The sequence below is a fragment of the Pogoniulus pusillus genome, chromosome 26, assembly GCF_015220805.1.
Source record: "Pogoniulus pusillus isolate bPogPus1 chromosome 26, bPogPus1.pri, whole genome shotgun sequence".
Lineage (NCBI taxonomy): Eukaryota > Metazoa > Chordata > Aves > Piciformes > Lybiidae > Pogoniulus > Pogoniulus pusillus.
Genome location: NC_087289.1, coordinates 19,451,350 through 19,470,853, shown reverse-complemented (window position 1 = coordinate 19,470,853; position 19,504 = coordinate 19,451,350). Strand labels below are relative to the sequence as shown.

Genomic DNA, 19,504 nt, shown 5'->3' with positions numbered 1-19,504 from the left:
AAAACCAAAACCCAAAAAAACACCAAGAAAACCTCACCAGGGTGTGCAAAACATTGAAAAGTGGCAGCTGAAGAGTTCTGCTCAGTGCATGGCTGAGTGGGATGGATGCAGAGCTGTGAGCCAGGTTACGAACCACAGAGTCATCCTCTTGTGCAGGGTGAGAGCGAGCCCAGCCTCGGTGAGGAGTTTTTGGTGAAGAGCTGCTTGCACGCTTATTTTGACAAGTTAAGTCTTGACTCTGGTAATCAAGTTACCAAAGCAGATGGGCAATAAAGTTGAAATTAAGCTCTCCAAACATATGAAGTGAAAAATGCCCACTGCAGACATCTTTAGTCATTTTAAATCCCTGTGTAGAGGCTAATGCCAGGCACAAAACTATCTCCTGTTTCGTAGCCAGTAGTTTGTGTTTCCTCCCTACTCCCCTGTTTATTTTTTGTAGGGGCTTAGAAAATTTGGATATTAAAACCTAAAGTAGACTTTCATTTGCTCTTTTGGGTGAAATGGTTTTGCACCTTTTTGTTTGTTTGTTTTGATTTGGACATTTGTGTATGGCTGTGCAGATTTCCAGTGTGAGCAGTGTCTATATTCACAGGTAAAAAGCCAGGTGAAGTCTTGAAAACAGATGTGGACTCTCACAGATGTGGACTCTCACAGCTGGGGAAGAGTAACCCCACCTACGGGTCAGATTGGGACTGCCTGCTGAAGCAGTTCTTGCCAAAGGCAGAAGCAGCAGCTTTCAGGAGGGAGCAGGCTGAGCTTGTCCACCGTGCTCCCTTGCATCAACCAGCCCTAACCATACACTTGGCCCCACCAGTCAAGGGAGACAGTCATTCATTCCCCTCTGCTCAGCCCTTGTAAAGCTTCATCCAGGCACTGTCTCTAGTTCTCAGCTCTCTAGAAGTGTCTAAGAGGAGGTGGAAGGTAAGATGAAATGCAAGTGGCAAAATGTACAAGTTGCAACAAAAGAAATTCCAGTTGGACACAAGGAAAAAAAATAAATGATTGTGAGAGTGTTTAAGTGTTGGAGCAGATTGCTCGTGGAGACTCTGGAGCCTCCATCTGTGGAGACTTTCAGAATCAACTGTGCAAACTCCTCATCAACATGTTTCAACTTCAGTGGTGAAAATAATCTTGGGACCAGATGACTCCCAGAAGTCCTTTGTAACCTAAATCAGTCTGTGATTGTTTTTGGTCCTTGTGATGAATGGCCTGGACTACCTTTGCCTTTGTTACCATTTGCTGAATGGAAAAAGTATTCGTTATGTGTGATTTTTAGGATTATTCTTTTCTCCCAAATGCCATTATATTTCAGATTGTCTTTCTGTATAAGTGTCATGAAAAGAAGCATAAAATGCATCTAAATATTTGCACAGTCAGCGTTCAAGCATGCTCAGCAGTGAATAATTCTGTTCATGCAACTGATGGCCGTAAACAGCCACCTCTGACTGTGTGCAGTAGGAGACACTGAAGGTGGTGCTGGAAAAAAGCTAACTGCAAAAATCCAGACCAGACTGAGCTGTGTAAGAAACTGACCCCATCAGGGAGACTGTCTAGTCTGCTGAAGCATGTAAATTATGATTATTTTTGTCCTTAAAGGGCATCTTTTGAAGTTTTAGTGGCATCTCAGGATATGAGACTTAAGCACAGGCTGCTTATCTGGGCCCTTCTAATTAGGTGAAAATTCCACTCCCCATTAATTTTTCACGGATTGCAATTATTTCACTTCTTTGCCTCTCTTTCTAGATGCATACAGGCTGTGTGCTGGAGAATAACCCTCTTTCCTAGACATTTTGATTGAAATATCAGAAATAATTGGAAAGTGCATGGTTTAGTCCCTGTGTGAAGAGATGTCTATATATAGAAAAGCCTCCATTTTTGGGCTTAACTCTTTTATAGTAGAAAGTCATCTAGCTTGTCATTTGGAGACGGAACATTTTAATAGCTGAAGGAAACGGTTGGCTGCTGGTGAAAGTTAATGGTCTAGATCCAGTTGCACAATAAAAAGGGGAGGAAATATTAACCCTTCGTGTATTTAAATGTCTTGTAAGTGGATTTTTTATTCCTCCTTTACTCTGTGTTTCCAGTGGAACAAGTAATTATTCCAAGTGGTAGAACAGGCAAGAAAATACTGGAGCATCCCATCATTGGAATGCTTACTAGAGTCTTTTTCCAATATTAGAACTCAGTATGTCCTAACATTTCATTCTACCCTCTCCTAGTATGTAAATTATCTACAGTGATCTGGATTACCGAAAGTGAATTGTCTATATTGTGAACTAATCACGTGTAATCCTCTCCCAGGTCTTTAGTCATAGAATCAACCAGGTTGGAAGAGACCTCCAAGCTCATCCAGTCCAACCTATCCCCTAGCCCTATCCAGTCAACCAGAGCATGGCACTAAGTGCCTCATCCAGTCTTTTCTCGAACACCTCCAGGGACGGTGCCTCCACTACCTCCCTGGGCAGCCCATTTCATTTTACTGTCTTGGAGCATGCTATCCAGACTTCATTGGTCTCTTTGTCAGGCCCCACTCTGCCTGCTGCTATTCAAAACTTAGGAAAATATTTCAGAGAGCTGTTCATGAGTTTTCCTGAAGTTGAATATACCAGGTGCATTCTCACAGCCTGCCCGACGTAGAATACTGAATTATTGGACTGGGCTGTTTGCTGTGTTTGAGCTTTCCTCCCTATCTCCCTGACTCTGTGGGTCAAGGTCTCAGATTAACTCTTAGTTGTATGTCAGCACTTTTCTAACGTACTGTTGTCTTCCATTTCTTTATATTCCCTTCCCTCTTGGCCATGACCATCCAATTTGTATGCCTGTGTCTATATTGTATCTGCTCAGGGATATTTAGGAGAGAGCAAAGGCTAGTCATGAACTAGCTGTGAGAAGCTGTTGTTACTTCTGTATTTTGTGTTCATTGTGAATGATGTGCAGCCTGTGAGTTGTCTGAAGTCTGTCAGAAGCCTGAGGCTTCGCTTTCGTTCATCGGTTTGGCGCATCATGAATAACTGGTGGGGGGAGCAGGAACTGTGCTTATTTGCCTGAGTATAAAATGATGGGGAGTTCTGACAACGCTTCCAAGTGTGGGATGACTTCTGAATTGTGCTGTTCTCCACCTGTAGGCAGGTTGTGCAGGAAAAAAAGTCTGAAGACAATAATCTCATTTACAGCTAGTTTTAAAATTGCACTTTTGTTGAGTAATTTCCATTAGAAGAGGCAAATCTAATCAAACCATCTGGTCAGATCAAGTGATTTAAAATGAAATGGAATGTTAATTTGAAACCAGCTAACATTTGGGGTTTCTTTCCCATGTCTCTAAGTCCTGTCAAAGCCAATTGCAAATGCAGGTGCTCAGCATTTCGTGAAAACTGGGCCACCTTTTCTTAGAGACATTAATATCGAAGTAGAAACTCCATTTGTTATGGTTTGTAATGCGATGGGCACAGCAGAGGAGTAAAGTTACAGAACATAAATAGGCAAAATAATCAGGGACCATGAAAAAAACTCATCTTTGTCTGTAGAAAGTTAGCTACATTTCATGGGGAAAATGAGACAGTCTAAGCTTGGGTGGCTGAGAGGCTGCTGTGGGTACCAGTCTGAGCACTGTGAAGGAATGATATTTAAATAAGGCCTTTCATGCTTTCTGTCCGTGGATATTTTTAGAAAGCTAAATGGTGATATTTTTATTCTGATTTCTGGAGGAATCCTGACTAAATGGACACTTAATTTTCCATTCCATAGGGCCAGCTCACGTGGCAGTAGAAGTGAACTACTGGGAAATATTTATGGTACCCCATGAGCTTTAAAAATAGCTTTCCAGGCTACACTGGAGATGTCTTGAGTTCTTCATGTCTTTGCTTTTGTGGGTAAATCACCACGGCATTGCTGGAGTGGAAGAGCCTCAGCTTGGCTGGTGCATGCATTTCTAACCAGGCTGGCTGTGTTTGGGTTTGAAGCTACAAGCAGTTTAAGGTCACCTGTGAAGCTGTAGAAAGCCAGGACTTCGAGTGGGCTCACTTTGCAGTTATGAAATAGCTCACAGAATAAACTTGCTTTGTTAGTGCATTACCTCTTCAAATGAGGGTCCCTGTTGTACCTGTGTGAACTGCAAGGTCCAGTGAGTTCTTGGTGCTTGTTGCTTAGCGTAGGTGCCCTCTCTTGTCACCGTAAGCCGTTAAGCAAAGGCTCTGCTGCAATTCCACGTTAGACCTCATTTCATCCCTGTGACGGCAGCTGGAGGGTAATGACTGTTCTCACCCCACCCTTGATGCAGATACGGTGCCTGCTTGCCAGAGGGCGAGGCAGGTCATTCCCTGAGCCGGGGCAAAAATAGTAGTGTTTGTTCGCAATGTTTTTCCACTGTGGGGCTGGGGAGGCAAGGGACAGCCAAGGAAGGGGAAGAGCCTAAAAGTGCCGCTTCAGCCTGTAGACTGCTCTCAAGGTGAGCTACAGATAAGGTGAAACTGTGTGCAGAAAAGAAAGTGCCTCGGAGTCCAGCCGGGGGCTGATGTCAGTCTGTCCCGGTGGGTGTCGACGCAGTGGCAGTCAGTAAATGGGAGTCCTGCGCAGCGCTCTGACACTGCTGCTGGCGTGTTGGGGGCAGCGCTGCTGACCGGGACCTCTAAGTTCCTAGGCTGCGGCAGCAGCTGTTAGTTTGTTACAGTGTTAGGAACAGAATAGGATGTAGTTCTTGTTTGTTCTCAAGTATTTCCTTGAGTGTAGCTGGCTCATCTTTTTATAGTCCGAGATGTTTACGTAGTTAGACAAATGATGACAAAGGCTGTGTTGTGCGAGTGCTTGGTGTTTCTCCTGCTCAGGCTCCGGGATGTGCTGCTGCTGTTTCCTAGAAAATGACTGTGGTCAGCTTGTCAGCGACTCTGTTCTGCACACTAAGATACTGTTTGAACGCTGCTCTTGTGTGGCTGGCTAGGGTGGCCCTTTTCAACTGCTTTCACTGCTGCAAGGCTGGGGTTTTTTTTAGCCCCTTGACTGCCACATGACAGAGCAAGCAGCAGATAAAGCTGTATTGATCACAGTGGTGATCGTCTTGAATGTAGTGCTCAACAGCTGTAACAACTTGCTACATAAAGCAAGACTCTGCATAAGCAGAGGGCTTTTGGCTTTTACATAACCAAAACAAGCCGGGCTCTGGTATTTGTCCCCTATGTAAATAGTCAATACTCTTCTTTTTAGTGACAACTGAAAACACATCCAAGTTTGTGTTTAGCCTGAAGAGCTCTGGATCCCCGTGCCCTTAAAATGCGTCCTTGTTTGAAAGAGGTGGTGTAAAAAGAAAATGATTAAGGAAATGGACTTTCTCATGCACAAGTGATTTCTTCCCTGCCCCCCCTCTTCTTGCCATCCCTTTGGGATAGCATGCCTACTTCATCCTGAGAGCTGTAACCACGTTTCACGGATAGGTGGCACCACTTTGGTGTCTCTTCTAAAGAATTACCTGAAGACTTTCTTGCTGCTGAGAGGTAACCGAGGAGAATGATCGCTTTGAGATACAGCAGGTAATCAGAATTTTTCTCTAGCACTGTGCTAAGTGGGTGTTTATATTTATCACCTTCTTTTACTTCTCCTTTAATTAGTATTGTTTTTTATTGTGTTTCATGATGTAGCTTGAGTATTACTTTGGATTTTCTGTTGATGTTCTTTTAACAACAGAAAAGTACACCTCAAAGGGTGAGTGTTGGGAGTGTGTGGTGATTTTGCAAGTGAAGAAGAATTTCTACCTTGATGATGTAGTGTGAAATTTCCTCATTAGTGCATTCTTCAAAAGGCTGGATTTAGAAGGATTTGCCTAGCAGATTAAGATTGGATGCTCCTGTTCAGCTCTTAACTTAAAGACAACCTTATGAAATCTTTCCCACTCTTTGCATTGTCCTTCATACCTTCTTGGTCAGCATTGGTTCATATTAGATATTTGCACCTCCTGGATTTTGTTCCTTTACATGTGAGCAAGTTAACTACTCAAGGCAGGTAAAACTGAGGTCACCAGTTCTTAAAGCAATGGTGTGAAGCCTTTGCAGCTGTGTGATCCTGTGCCCTCAGTGATGTCTTTTCCTGACACAGTGATGTCTTTTCCTGACACAGTCACAATGGAATTGAGGTTGCTACAAACTGGTCTTGCCTGCTGTCTCAGCAAAATGGGATTAGCTTCTGAACGGATGGCTCAGTAAGTCACACAACCTCAGCCTGTAACCACAGCTTCTGAAACTCTGCTGCTTCTTTTAGTCGTGTAACTCTTGGGGATGTTCCGAGTGCCTGAGTTTCATTATTGATGTTGTGTAACATCCCAGTGGTTCTGCTGGTGACTGACACTTTCTGGAAGCGTTGCCTTCTTTGTTTTTCAGGTCTGCTTTGGTACCTGCACTGTACAGCCCAGGCACACCTGGTTCTAGTTCTGCATTTTGGTTAGGGTGATAACTGAGGAGGCTGCAACGGAACAACATATGTAACTTACTTTTGACTGTCATCATCCCTGAAACCTTTTTAGGAATCAGTGAAGGAGCAGCTTGCTTCTGATAACTTTTTTTTTTCCCCATTTCTTTATTTCATTTTAATTTGTTTATTCACTTTTTCCTCATCCTTGGATAGATGATGAGAGATACTTAGGTTGGGGGATGAGAGGGAAACTACAAGTCTCGTGGCTTTTAGGATAAGTCTGTTAGCCCTAGAGAAAATACTTTTGTGTGCCCAGAGATGGTAAGTCCTTTAAAAAAACCCAAACAAAGCACCCCTGTGCTTCTCACACACAAAACCCCATCACAAAACAAGAACAAGGATGAAGAGCTCTGTGCTGGGAACACATAGCTGTTCTCAGTAGCTGTTCAGGGACTGTGGTCTGTCAGTTGGTCTCTCCTGCTTAAAGTGTCTGATTGTCTTGTGATCAAGGTCACAACTCAGAGGAAAGACAGAAAATTAAACTCTGTAGCTTTCACATTGATTTCACAGAGGAGATTCTCACCCTCTGCAGGAATCTATAATGAAGACAAAAATAGCTTACATTGCTTCTGTGGTGAAGCAATGTCAAGACAAGTGAATGCTAGAGGAAGATGTCTGTGATGAAAATCTATGCAACTTAGTCTATGGCTCCTCCCTCCCCTTTCATCTAGGTGGAACTGAGTTAGTGTGAAACATTCATTTTGCTTTAGGCTATTAGAATTTTAACGGGCCTTTACTTGGGTGCTCTGTCTCCTTGTTGGAAGTGATTTTTCACGTGTTGCTCTAGTTGGCCAGAATCTGGGCTGCTGTCAGAAACGATGGTGCTACCCTCTAAGTAACAAAGCATTAACACCACCTTCTTTGTTCATGCAGCGTCCCAGCTTAGAAGGCTGTTTTGAGTAAAGATTGAGTTTAAATAAGAGGATTATCTAAACATCTGAGTTGGACCAGTTCTCTGATGTTACTGGCAGAAAGGACAGTATGATTGGGCAGTTCTAGCCAGTTGTAAAACTGCATCTTGAGTCTGCAGCTACCTGAAGCTCTGTGACACCCTCTGGAGGCTGGCTGCTGGTGAAAAGAGGTCCTGCTTCAGTTCTTATCCTTTCAGAGCCTCTGGCACTCAACATATCCTTCTGTGATCTGATTCAACAAGATAACATGAAGGAAAAGAACTCATTGATTCTACCTGGATGAGAAGCTGAAATGCTTCATTAGGAAGCTTGAGGTGTGCTGACGGAGATTCAAGGAGAAGAGTAGAACTGAGCAGCCCAGAGTGGCAGCCTGCTACAGTGCTCTGGGATCTCATGGGAACCAAGTTTATCCTCGTGTTCAGGTGGAACTTCCTGTGTTCCACTTCGTGCCCCTTGGCCCTTCTCCTGTAACTTGGCACCACTGAAAAAAGTCTGCTTCATCCTCTTGCACCTCCTCCCTTTAGGCACTGATAAGCATTGGTAAGATCTCCTCTCTGTCTTCTCCAGACTGAACAACCCCAGGTCTCTCAGCATCTCATTAAGAGAGATGCTCAAGTCCCTTCTTCTTCATAGCCTCTGATGGATTCTCTCCAGTAGCTCCTTGTCTCTATGACCTACCTGTTGCCAGGTTGTGTGCTGGTTGTTCCACTTCAGTCAGAATGCTTGGTACACCTGCCAGATGTGCAGGTTCGGAGACAAAAAACTGCAGGCAGTCTTCATTTAGAGAAATCTCGTAGGACTTCTTGCTCGTGTACATTAAGTAAATACAAAGATGAGTGTTAACATTCTTTTCCTCTTCTCATTCTGCAGAAGCTCTACTGGTCTTTCTCTTGGTATAAGCAGCCCTTTCAGAACTGCTGGTGTATTAAAACAGATGAAAAGTCTCTCTGTGTACATACATGTATATGAACATGAAATGCCTGTCCGAGTTTAGAGAAGGTTAACACGCAGGCTCTCAGTACTGGGTATCTGTAACTTAGAAGAGCATTTAGAAGGGGACTTTGCTGCTATTAAAGCAATCATTGATTAGATACTTGAGTAGCCAGCATTAAGTATGGGTTTAATTACTTCCTGCTTTTGTATGAGGAGTTGTTTTTACTGTGACAGCAGGCAAGAATAGCTATGAGGTTAGCAGCCTGAAATAGCTTTTTATTATGATTATTTGGATGGTTGTTTTTTCCCTTTAGCTGGAAGTTGTTTAAAAGGTCTCTGGTGTTGCTGCGCCCAGGCCAGATGGCTTTCTGCCTTTGCTGCAGTTGCTAGATGCGACACTGGGAGTTAGTCACTGGTGTCACAGCACATTTTACAGCGTGGCCTGTGACTCATCCTCACAGACCCTTTACAGAGGCAATCAGTGTGGTTCTCAGTATAAACACTTGATCGCTCTTGACCCCTCTGATGTCAGCTACTGGTGGAAACTGGGTGCTGACTGTAAAAAGCACAACCCAATTGTGCTGAGGAAGGAAATACTAAGTAAGTGCCTGAAAGCAGGAACAGCTTCCCAGCCTGCTCACATTGGCATGATGGTTGCTCTTCACTTTGTCATTGAAAATGGAAATGGAATTTAAAAATACCCTGCTGTCTGTGGTAGAAGTCCCTAATTATAAGCAAGTGTCTGACAAGAACTCAGTAACTGTAGGGTATATAACAGCATTTTTCAGCCTTGTTGCTTTGAACATTTTAAACTCTTTCTTGATGCACTAAAGAAGTTTCCAGAATTGCAAATATGGAAAAGCACCCAAAAGAGAATGAAGCTGGAAAATATCTTATGGTGACTTTAAAGAAAAATAATGAAGAGAATAACCACATAGAGCAGGTTAATGTTTCCTTGTTGCTGTAGTGGTTAAAGCAATGCTCAGTGGCAGTACCACTTTCAGGGCTGACTACTGAAAATATACTGTGTGCATCCAACAATGATTTTAGGTAATCTAAAAGATTTTGTTCTGTGACTATGCATTTTCTCTGGATTTTTGGGATATGTGCTGTGCTATTCTGGGATGTATTCTGTGTTGCATGGTGAAGTTACATTTTTTTCTTTCCTTGAGATAATTTAAGAGACCACACCAATGATGAGCAAAGGAAGCTGTAAAGATCTGCTAATTAAGATAAAACATTTCACATTTGAGTTTTACTTTCATCAGATGTACATCCCCACCACCAATTCTTTTTGTTTTGGTTCAGTGTGGATTTACTGGGGGGAAACTGGGACCTGATGGTGCTAAGCTATTATTCAGTAATGAAAATGATAGAAGCTCCCAAAGTGTTGCTTCTATTTTCACAAATGGTGATTTCCCACATCTCATGCTGTCCAAGAAGAATTAGAGGGATGTAGGGGTAGCTTGTCTTTATTGGAGTAGCGGTTTACAACATTTACCATCCCTTTGTCTGCTGAAAAGCATCGTCTGGTTGAAGAGGAAAGTATTTAAGTGAATAGTGATTAAAGCATCTTTAGAGAGTGGTAAACAAAGTGTAAGACTCACAATGTCAGAAAACTAGTGGTAGCATTAAGAGTAGGCCAAGCAATGAGCAAGGCAGTGTAGTGGGTTGAAATGGGTCCCACAGAGTTTCCCCTTACCCCTCTCTGGATGTAGTTTCCACTGTGGGATGAACTTGCAGGAGGTGATCTCTCTTCAAGGGTGAAAACAAATTGAGATAAGCATCTCTAGATGAAAGCATCACTTTCTAGTAGAGTTGAAGATGGTATTTCTGCTGATACAGACTTTGATGTCACTCTGGCCAGTCTTTTGACAACAAAAACAAAATTAGGAAGTTGATTTTGTATTTTCATGTTAAATATTGCTGTGCTCCATCCAGGAAGTTTGCTTTGATTGGATCTTATGCAGCTAAGTAGTTTTGGAGAAGATCTAAAATTGATGTCTAACTTTTAGCTGGCCTCTAATTAGTTAGATTTAAAAAAACAAATGTTTTTCATAATGATACAAACATCTCACCACGAGTGCTTTACCAGGCATGAGCTCGTATGATGCTGAATGGAATTAGTGAGTGAAACTCTGCTTATGTGTTTGCAGTGCCAGCATTCGAGTCCCCAGACCTGCAAGCTGAGCTGTATGAGCAGGCTTATGTAAACTTTCCAAAGGCCTTAAAATGTGTGTCTAATTATAGGAGGTTAAGTATACTGAATTTGAAATCTTCTTTTTTTCCCCTAAGGCCATGTGGTTATGATATTATTGAGATTCCATAATGCCTCCTGCCGTGACAGACAGCCTTGACATCTGGGCAGTGGATTCGCAGATTGGTGCTGATGGCTCAATATCTGTGGACTTCCTGTTGCCCACTGGGATCTACATCAACCTGGACGTCCCTCGAGATGCCACCATATCTCACATTAAACAGGTAATGCCAAACAGCCCATTACCTTAGAAGTTAGCTCTGGAATGAATGCTGTCTCTGATTTTTGTGTGCCTTTTGGCAAGTCAAGTAATGAATTAGAGCAGGCACAAAAAAGAATGTGTTGAAGGCCTGTGCATAGCAGATTGATTAATAAAGATGTGTGTCTCGGGATTTGTAATGATTTTGGGCAGATGGCAAGGTCTGGAGAAATTGCTTCTTGCTGATAGTTACAATTCAGCAGAGATTATTCTAATAGCTCTATATTAAGACTGTATTGCTATACTAAACCCTTTTTTTGACACATCAGTAATACACAGTACATTGATTTAGCATTTCTCTGATTAGTGTGCAAACAGGAGTCACTGTCTATCTCGTTTTTAATATAGAAGTCACAGGCTGTGCTCCTGCTTCACTTGATTGACACCAAAGTTGAATGCTTTAACAGCTGTATATGCCACTTAAAGCTTGTGTACAAGTGCCTCGTTAGGGCATCATTAAAAAGTGAAGGAATAATCAATCAGGTAATGAAATAACCACAGATATTAAAGAACAGTGAATTTACCTTTCATCAGATAGTGGCTGTAGGAGGGCATTTGGACAAGTTACTTGGGTAGTGAGTGAATTACAACACCAAGTAATCTCCTCCTTAAGCGTAGTAAGTGTCTACAAGACAATAAAGAAATGTGATGCATTACTTGGTAAACAAGTACATGGTTTTTGGTATTGAAGGTACTCATTTGTTGATAGAAGTTGTTTTCTGTGTGTCAGTAGTAGCTTTGTATAATTTATTCTGCACCTTATAGGAAGCTTTCTAAACACTTGGGTGGTTTTTTTTTTAATGCAGTCAATCACTTGATGCTTTAGAAAAATATGAGGGTGCCACTAAAAATGGAAGTGATCCCAGAAATAGGTTTTGTGCCATACTCAAAATAATTCTGACTGGAAAAATGCTGTTGTTGTTTTACTGAAAGAGTAACCCAGGCAACTCCAGGTTAGATGGCAGTGAGGTAATGGAATGTCTGCTAGTGACTTCAGCTAGCAAAGACTTTAAAAACCAAGCATAGAAATGACAACAATAAGGAGCTTGAGTTAAGATGTCTGGATTTCTTGGGGGTTGTGACACATTGAAACTCAACTGTAAACAGTTGCTGTTGATATTTATCTGTTTCTCGAAGAGAGGGAATATTGATCACAGCTACAGAAGTCTCTGATGGAAATCACTGTGTCTAGAAGCAAAGGACAAGGGAGGTTATTCTGCCCCTGTACTCAGCACTGCTCAGGTCGCAACTTGAGTGCTGTGTCCAATTCTGGGCTGCTCAATTCAAGAGAGATGTTGAGGTGCTGGAAAGTGTCCAGAGAAGGGCAACAAAGCTGGTGAGGGGCCTGGAACACAAACCCTATGAGGAGAGGCCGAGGGAGCTGGGGGTGTGCAGCCTGCAGAAGAAGAGGCTCAGGGCTGACCTCATTGCTGTCTACAGCTACCTGAAGGGAGGCTGTAGCCAGGTGAGGTTGGTCTCTTCTGCCAGGCAAGCAGCAACAGAACAAGGGGACACAGTCTCAAGCTGTGCCAGGGTAGATCTAGGCTGGATGTCAGGAGGAAGTTGTTGTCAGAGAGAGTGATTGGCATTGGAATGAGCTGCCCAGGGAGATGTTGAAGCAAAGCCTGGATGAGGCACTTAGTGCCATGGTCTGGTTGACTGACTAGGGCTGGGTGCTAGGTTGGCCTGGCTGATCTTGGAGGTCTCTTCCTACCTGGTTGATTCTATGATTCTAAGAGTGGCATATTGGATTAGTACCTTTGCTCTCACCACATTGGCCGACAAGCCCTAATTTGTGGACCCTTGTATGTATAAGGAGAGGACATGAGAGTAAATATGAGGAGTTTATCTTGTACTCAAGACTGAGTAAAAGATACAAGAGTGTCTTGTAGTGAGTAAAATATGAGAAAAGAAGGTGGCTAGTGCTGTGAGATTTGAAGAGCTATTCATTTCTGTAGGCTTCGTAATTCCACCTGAGTACTTTGGATGATGGCAAATGGATGCCAGTGAAAGTTAGTTTTGGGCACTTCGTGGCTTTTTAACTTTCCCAGTCATTAAGGGGTATAGGTAAGTACCAGTAGCTGGAAATGGAAGTTAAAGAACTTAAGGAGAGGAAAAAGGTACAAATTTTTAATGGATGTAATTGTTTTAGAGGAAGACAGGGACAATACCAGATGTAGTCTTTTGGTACCTATAGTTAGCAATAGGTAGGAGTAAAAAAGATAAAAGCTGTTGTTCTTACCTTCTTTTGCAACACAAATGGAGATGAATGTTACCTTCAGTCCATGAGCAATGTCCATGCTCTCTTATTGTTTCCTTTGCAGCTGTTATGGAAGCAGGCACATTCCTATCCACTTTTTCATCTCCTCATGGAGATCGACTCTTACATGTTCTCGTGTGTGAATCAAACTGCCGTGCATGAAGAGCTGGAGGATGAAACACGGAGACTTTGTGATGTTAGACCCTTTCTTCCTGTCCTTAAACTAGTGACAAGGAATTGCGATCCAGGAGAAAAGTTGGATTCCAAAATAGGTGTCCTTATAGGCAAAGGTAATTACACCTAGCTGTTTTGGAAAACGATGGTAAACTTTTGTGTTGTGTGAGGGTCTTTGTTGGGCAGGTAGCAGTGGAAAAATGTGGGGAAAAAATACTGAAATGGGAATATTTACCAGACAGAATTTCACTTTCTCAGACTGATACTGGTGTAGTTTAAAGTAATTTAAATACTCAACATGAAACATTGGAAGTTGTTGAAAGCTACTTTCAGTATTATATTTCAGCACTGCGTAGCACTGCATGGGTCAAGAGCACATTTTTCTCTTTCTGGATGAGGCCTGGGGAGACCTGAAGGAGGTCTACAAGAAATCTAGAGAGGGACTTCTTACAAGGGCAGGTAGCACTAGGACAAGGGGCAATGACTTTATACTACAAAAGGGTAGATTTAGGTTGGGCATTAGGAAGAAGCTCTTTACCGTGAGAGTGTGTAACACTGGAACAGGCTGCCCAGAGAAAGCCGCATGCAGCGTCAGGCTTGATAGGGCAAGCTGATCTAGCTGGAAATGTCCTTCTTCGCTGAAAGGAGGTTGGGCTAGACAGCCTCTAGAGGTCCCTTCCAGCCCTGTGCATTCTATAAGTCTATGAAGTCTGTAATGTTCGTGGTCAGTGAAGAAAAGCATGAGCCCTGAAAAGTGCATCATAGCCTGGCAGCAAAGTGGATGCAAAGAAGGAAGTTGCAAATCCGATGGTATGGCTTGCGAGTTAGTGAACAGTGTAACTGGTTCTGCTCTCAGTTGTGGGGCTGATTTTCAGCAAACAAGGACAAGCTATTTTTAAAGGGTTTGCAGTAACTTGGTGTTATTTCAGAATTTTCAACTTTGAAATCTACTCTGCTTGGTTACACAATCAAGATTGACAGGGTTGTGTGAGGTCGCACCTCTTGTTTTCAAACAATGACCCATTGTTAGCTCTTTTACAAAGAGTGCAGGTTTTGTTTAGGTTTCAGCAGTTGCTGTCTGTCTGTTTGTCACAGCTGACAATGGAAGCAGTTAGCCACCGTAACCCTTCCCAGAGATTCTGACAGATTCACCCTCTCGGGTTCAGTATTTTGCTTATTATTGCTGTGCGAGATCCTTCCTTACACAGCCTCTGTTCTGTGCCTTAACACTGAGAAAAAGGTGTTCTGTCTTAGCTTCTAGACTGCATGGTTTGCTCTCCAGAGGTGTTTGGTGCTGCCTAAATTACAGAAAGGAGCACTTGCAGGCCCTGTAGACCCTGAAGTACTGAAGAATGGCAGCTGTGTCTTCTCTCTATGTATTTTGGAGAGACAACTGTACTGGTTTTGTATGGGCTGAAATTTCAGTCTTGCCATTTTGACTTGAGCAGAAGAGGTTCTTCACAAAGAAAAATCAAGAATACACGTACCTATTTATGCTCACATGATCACTGTTGACTTCTAAACGAAATAGCAAAGGTTATGCCACCTTTCTGTGGCATGAAAAAAGCATGTAGTTTGCAAACACTTTTCCCCTGCTGTGGTACCTGATTTGTTTGCTCTGTTTTCTTTGCATTTGCTTTTATGCAGAGAGCTTTGAATATTACCAAGAGATCCTGAACTCAGAATGAGGTTATCTTTTCCATTTAATAGTATTTATGAGAAACATTGGTTCTTGCTGTTGGAACTGTCATGCCAGGTTGCATGGTCATTATGCCAATAACTTTGGAAGTCCACTGATGTGCAGGGCAACATACAGGCCAGATCCATTTTGGATGGGGTGTCTGAAGAAAAGCACTTAACTCAAAGATAGTCAACATTTGAGTGGGTTGGTAGACAGATGGGCAGTATTTGTAGAGGTGTGCATCCTTTTGATTGCTTGAATTCTTTCAGGTCTCCACGAGTTTGATGCTTTGCAAGATCCTGAAGTGAATGACTTCCGAACTAAAATGCGGAGAATCAGCGAGGAAAAGATTCAGTCGCTCGTGGGTCTCTCCTGGATGGACTGGTTAAAGCACACCTACCCACCAGAGCAGGAGCCTGTTATCCCAGAGAGCTTCCAAGACAAGCTCTATAGTGGAAATCTGGTAGTGGCTGTTCATTTTGATAACTGCCAGGTAGGAATGGTTGCTCCTCACAGTTCTGTTCTTGATCCCAGTCTGAATTAGCAGGTGATTGGTCACAGATGAAATGAAATCAAATACTGTGAGGGGCTTTGCTTTACAATGCAAATTCGTTCACCATCAGCATCCCTGACTCTTGTAAGAAGGTGGGAATGTGAAGCTACAGCTATGAACTGAACTTCTGAAGAGAGATTACAGTTCTGCTTCTAGAGACAAAATGTGCAACTTGTGTTCTGTAGTATTTTGTGCTGGTTTAAATGCAAAATGTAATTGAAAGCTGTCAGGGCACTTTTTGGCCTCTGTACTGCTTCACTAGCATTCAGTGTGTGGTTCATTGTTGGTCATCTTTGAGGTTGACCTACTAATTAGGTTGAGCAATACATTTGCAAAAAAGAGAGGAATCAGTATTTGTAGTTGTCTAACAGTGAGCATATCTGTGTGCTGGCCAGCTTGTGATTAAAGTGCTGCATGTGTCTACGCATACGATAACAGTGCAGAGGGTCATGCTGGCCTATTTGCCTGCCACTGCCATACGTTAGGCTGCTGACATTTCAAATGTTTTGAATACTTCTGCTGCCTGTTCTGACCTTCTAAGCTATTAACAGCTCAAATCTGAGCTGCTTTTTAGAGCAGTAAATGTTTCAGATTTTACTACTTGCACTGAGTACTAGAACCATCTCAGGAGAATTAAATAGGAAGGTATGGCAACTCTTGAGTTCTTTTAGTAGGAATGGTTCAAGACTGAGAGAAAGGAATATTAAAATCCATTTTGTCTGGGACGTGTGGGTGAGCTGTAAAAGCTACCTCCTTGTCTGTGGAGCAGGAGCAAGAGACTGATCCCCATTTCTGTGATGTGTAAACAGCTACGATTTGGAAGCAAGGCAGCTGTCAGAGAGCGCCAGCTTCCTGGGGAGAAAAAGTGTCATTCCCTGTGTACCCACTGTTGGTTATGATAGAAGCAGAAAGGCTTCACAATTTGGCAGCTTTCTGAAGGTGGGAAGCTGTTATGAACTGTGCAGAAGCTGAAAAACTGCACAATAAAATTTGCCTGAGTTTACAGAGTTAGATTTTTCCATTGGGGCAGCCTGGCACCTTACCAGTAAATGTCTATAGAAGTAAAGCACAAGTCAGAAGAATGTGAGCCAGACAACACTTCACATCTGTAAATAACTGCTTTTAGATTGCTTACATCTGCAGGAGTGGGTGTGCATGTCAATACAAAATGAATCAAACTGAACCCCAGAACTCACTGAACCGAGGGAGGGCTGCTACACCTCTTCTGCCCTACTCCAAAGGAGATGGTGGTTTAGCACATCAAGCACATTAATGCTCTGCTTCGTTACTTCTGAGAGCAGCAGTACCTAGAAAGAGGGTAACTTGTCAGGGGCAAGTTGAAATATACCTGTGATGTATTATCTCCTATATGCTCTAAAATAAAAGCTTACAAATCAGTATCTTTATCCTAGAGGTCTTTAAGTTGCTGCAGAATCAATTAGATAAAGTTCTGTGTCCTTAATAATGCTTCTGATACTGTAACAGTTTGGGAATTGACCATTCTGCTGGTTTTAGGAAGGGCAGTGCTCCGATGGCTCTGAGGGTGTGAGCATTAGCTGTTAGACTGGTTTTACCACTGAAGTATTTCTGGCTAGTCTGTTGTGCTTGCTGCAGTGTGAGGCTTGTTCATCTGACCGTGGCAAACAGCATTCCCCTTTGTCTTTTGTTAGGATGTATTTAGTTTTCAGGTGTCTCCTAACATGAATCCTATCAAGCTGAATGAGCTGGCAATCCGAAAACGTTTGACTATCCATGGAAAAGAGGACGAGGAAGTTGATCCTGCTGACTATGTGCTGCAAGTCAGTGGAAGGCTAGAATATGTTTTTGGTGATCATCCCTTAATTCAGTTTCAGGTATGTAAAGTCCTTACCAGTTCTCTGGTGCTTCGGCCTTCCTTTCTGTACTGGTCAGCTGTGCTGAGCAGTAACACACTTTCTCCTCATGGCTGCAGCCCTCTCCACATGCACCATTTCCTTAGTGTCTTTGTAGCACATCCTTCATTTCTTTGCTTTGAGAATTGCCATAAAAGTTGTCTTCTAGCTGATAACATCTCTTTTCCTTGGGCTTGCAGTATATACGCAACTGTGTGATGAACAGGACCCTTCCTCAGCTGACTCTAGTTGAGTGTTGCACCATAAAGAAAATGTGTGAGCAGGAGATGATTGCCATAGAAGCTGCCATAAACCGAAAATCATCCAACCTTCCTCTTCCTCTGCCACCAAAAAAAACAAGAGCGACAACTGTAAGTTGGTACAGAGACTGTCTAATACCCAAAGGAACAGCAGCTTCTGGAACAGAAATATTTATGCCTGGAATTTGTGCTAGTACAGCTGCTTTCCAGTGTAAGTCACCTGGGTCCACTCAGAGCTGCCTGTTGCTTGTGAGGAGTTTTTTACATCAGAAATAGCAGACCTTGAGGCTTTCTTGAAACTTCTTACCTTCTCTTGCTTCCTCCATCTCTTCCTAATTCCTCCTTTCCTTTGCTCTTGTTTCTACTTCTAATCACAACCCAGAAGAGTAGGTAATAATTCTTCACGTGCATCTGGGGAAGGCATTGCAGAGAAGCTGAATTCTCTGGCCTCAGGGTTCTGTGTAGGCTCCATTAGCTTAGGCAGTAATGGTCCAGAATCATAGATTGGTTTGGGTTGGAAGGGACATGCAAAGGTCATCTAGTCCAAAGCCTGTGCAGTGAGTGGGGACACTGTTGACTAGACCAGGTTGTGCAGAGCCTTGTCGAGCCTGACCTCGAATAACTACCTTCCTTGGTAACCTGTTTCAGTGTTCCACCACCCTTGTGCTGAAGAGCTTGTTCTAACATCCAATCTAAAGCTACTCTTCTCTCATTTAAAACCACTGCCCCTCATCTTATCCTTACAGGCCGTTATAAACAGTCTCTCTCCAGCCTTCTTGTAGGCCCCCTTCTCCTAGGTAACTGGGAGGCTGCTATTAGGTGTCCCTGGAGCCTTCTCTTCTGCAGGCTGACCAATCCTGATTCCCTCAGGCAAACCTTGTAGGAGAGGTGATGTAGCTCAAACCAATCACCTTTGTGGCCCTCCTCTGAGCCCACTTCATCAGATCCATGTTCTGACTGTCTTGAGGGCTCCAGAGCTGGATGCAGTTCTCCAGGTGAGGTCTCACCAGAGCAGAGTGAAGTGGCAGAATCACCTCTCTTGATCTGCTGGCCATACGTCTTTTTGATGCAGCCCAAGATGCCATTGGCCTTCAGGGCTGCAAGTGCACATTGTTGGTTCATGCCTAGCTTCTCGTCCAGCAGAGCTCCCAGGCCCTTTTCCACAGGGCTTTCTATCACCACATCCCCCAGTCTGTGTCAATAATGAGGATTGCTCTGACCCAGTTGCAGGACCCTTCACTTAGACTTGTTGAACCTCCTGAGGTCCACCTGGGCCCACCTCTCCAACTGGTTGTGAAATACCTGAGCTAACACAAGATATCCTCATGGTGTTGCCACTTCAGTTATGGCATCTCTTGCCATAACACACATCTAACTTCTCTTTTAGTGCTGTTTCCTTTATTGCTAAACTTGTGGCCTTACAGCACGCTAGGAGTTTCCATGCTGTCATTCTAAGACACATGGGCAGACTTTGCTCTGTTGCACACTGGATCAATTCAGAGTGGGCAGTACATTTGCAGGAGTACTGTGAATTGTCTCAGCAAGAAGTGCTCAGTGTGTTTTCTCACCCCCATCCCCTTTCTCAGCTGAGTGGGCTTTGTCTTTTTTTTCCCATTAGGAAATCTTGTGTATGTTCTCATACTTACAATGACCAATTTATTTCTTAAGATTCCAAATTTCTATTTTAAAACACACTTTATTATTATTTTTTATGACTGCCTTAAAGTGCTTCACTTACAAAACATGTCTCAGTATGTTACATTGCTTAAGACTGAATTTGTATCTTTGTTTCACTTCTCAGAGTGTGTGGGATATTTCCAACCCTTTCAAGATTACTCTGTTAAAGGGTAATAAACTAAACACAGAAGAAAATGCCAAAGTAAGTAAATGTG

At 43.0% G+C, this 19,504-nt stretch overlaps 1 protein-coding gene across 2 annotated transcripts in view; it reads left to right on the top strand.

The window, feature by feature from the left end:
* Positions 1-19,504, top strand: part of PIK3CB (phosphatidylinositol-4,5-bisphosphate 3-kinase catalytic subunit beta) — an 86,005-nt gene that overhangs the window by 24,476 nt on the left and 42,025 nt on the right. For both annotated transcript variants that reach the window (XM_064165432.1, XM_064165431.1), the window contains exons 3-8: positions 10,593-10,778; positions 13,138-13,363; positions 15,198-15,421; positions 17,152-17,334; positions 17,553-17,723; positions 19,414-19,491. In XM_064165432.1, coding sequence (XP_064021502.1) covers positions 10,626-10,778; positions 13,138-13,363; positions 15,198-15,421; positions 17,152-17,334; positions 17,553-17,723; positions 19,414-19,491 — 1,035 coding nt within the window. In that variant the 5' untranslated portion in view covers positions 10,593-10,625. The remainder of the gene's footprint in view (positions 1-10,592; positions 10,779-13,137; positions 13,364-15,197; positions 15,422-17,151; positions 17,335-17,552; positions 17,724-19,413; positions 19,492-19,504) is intronic.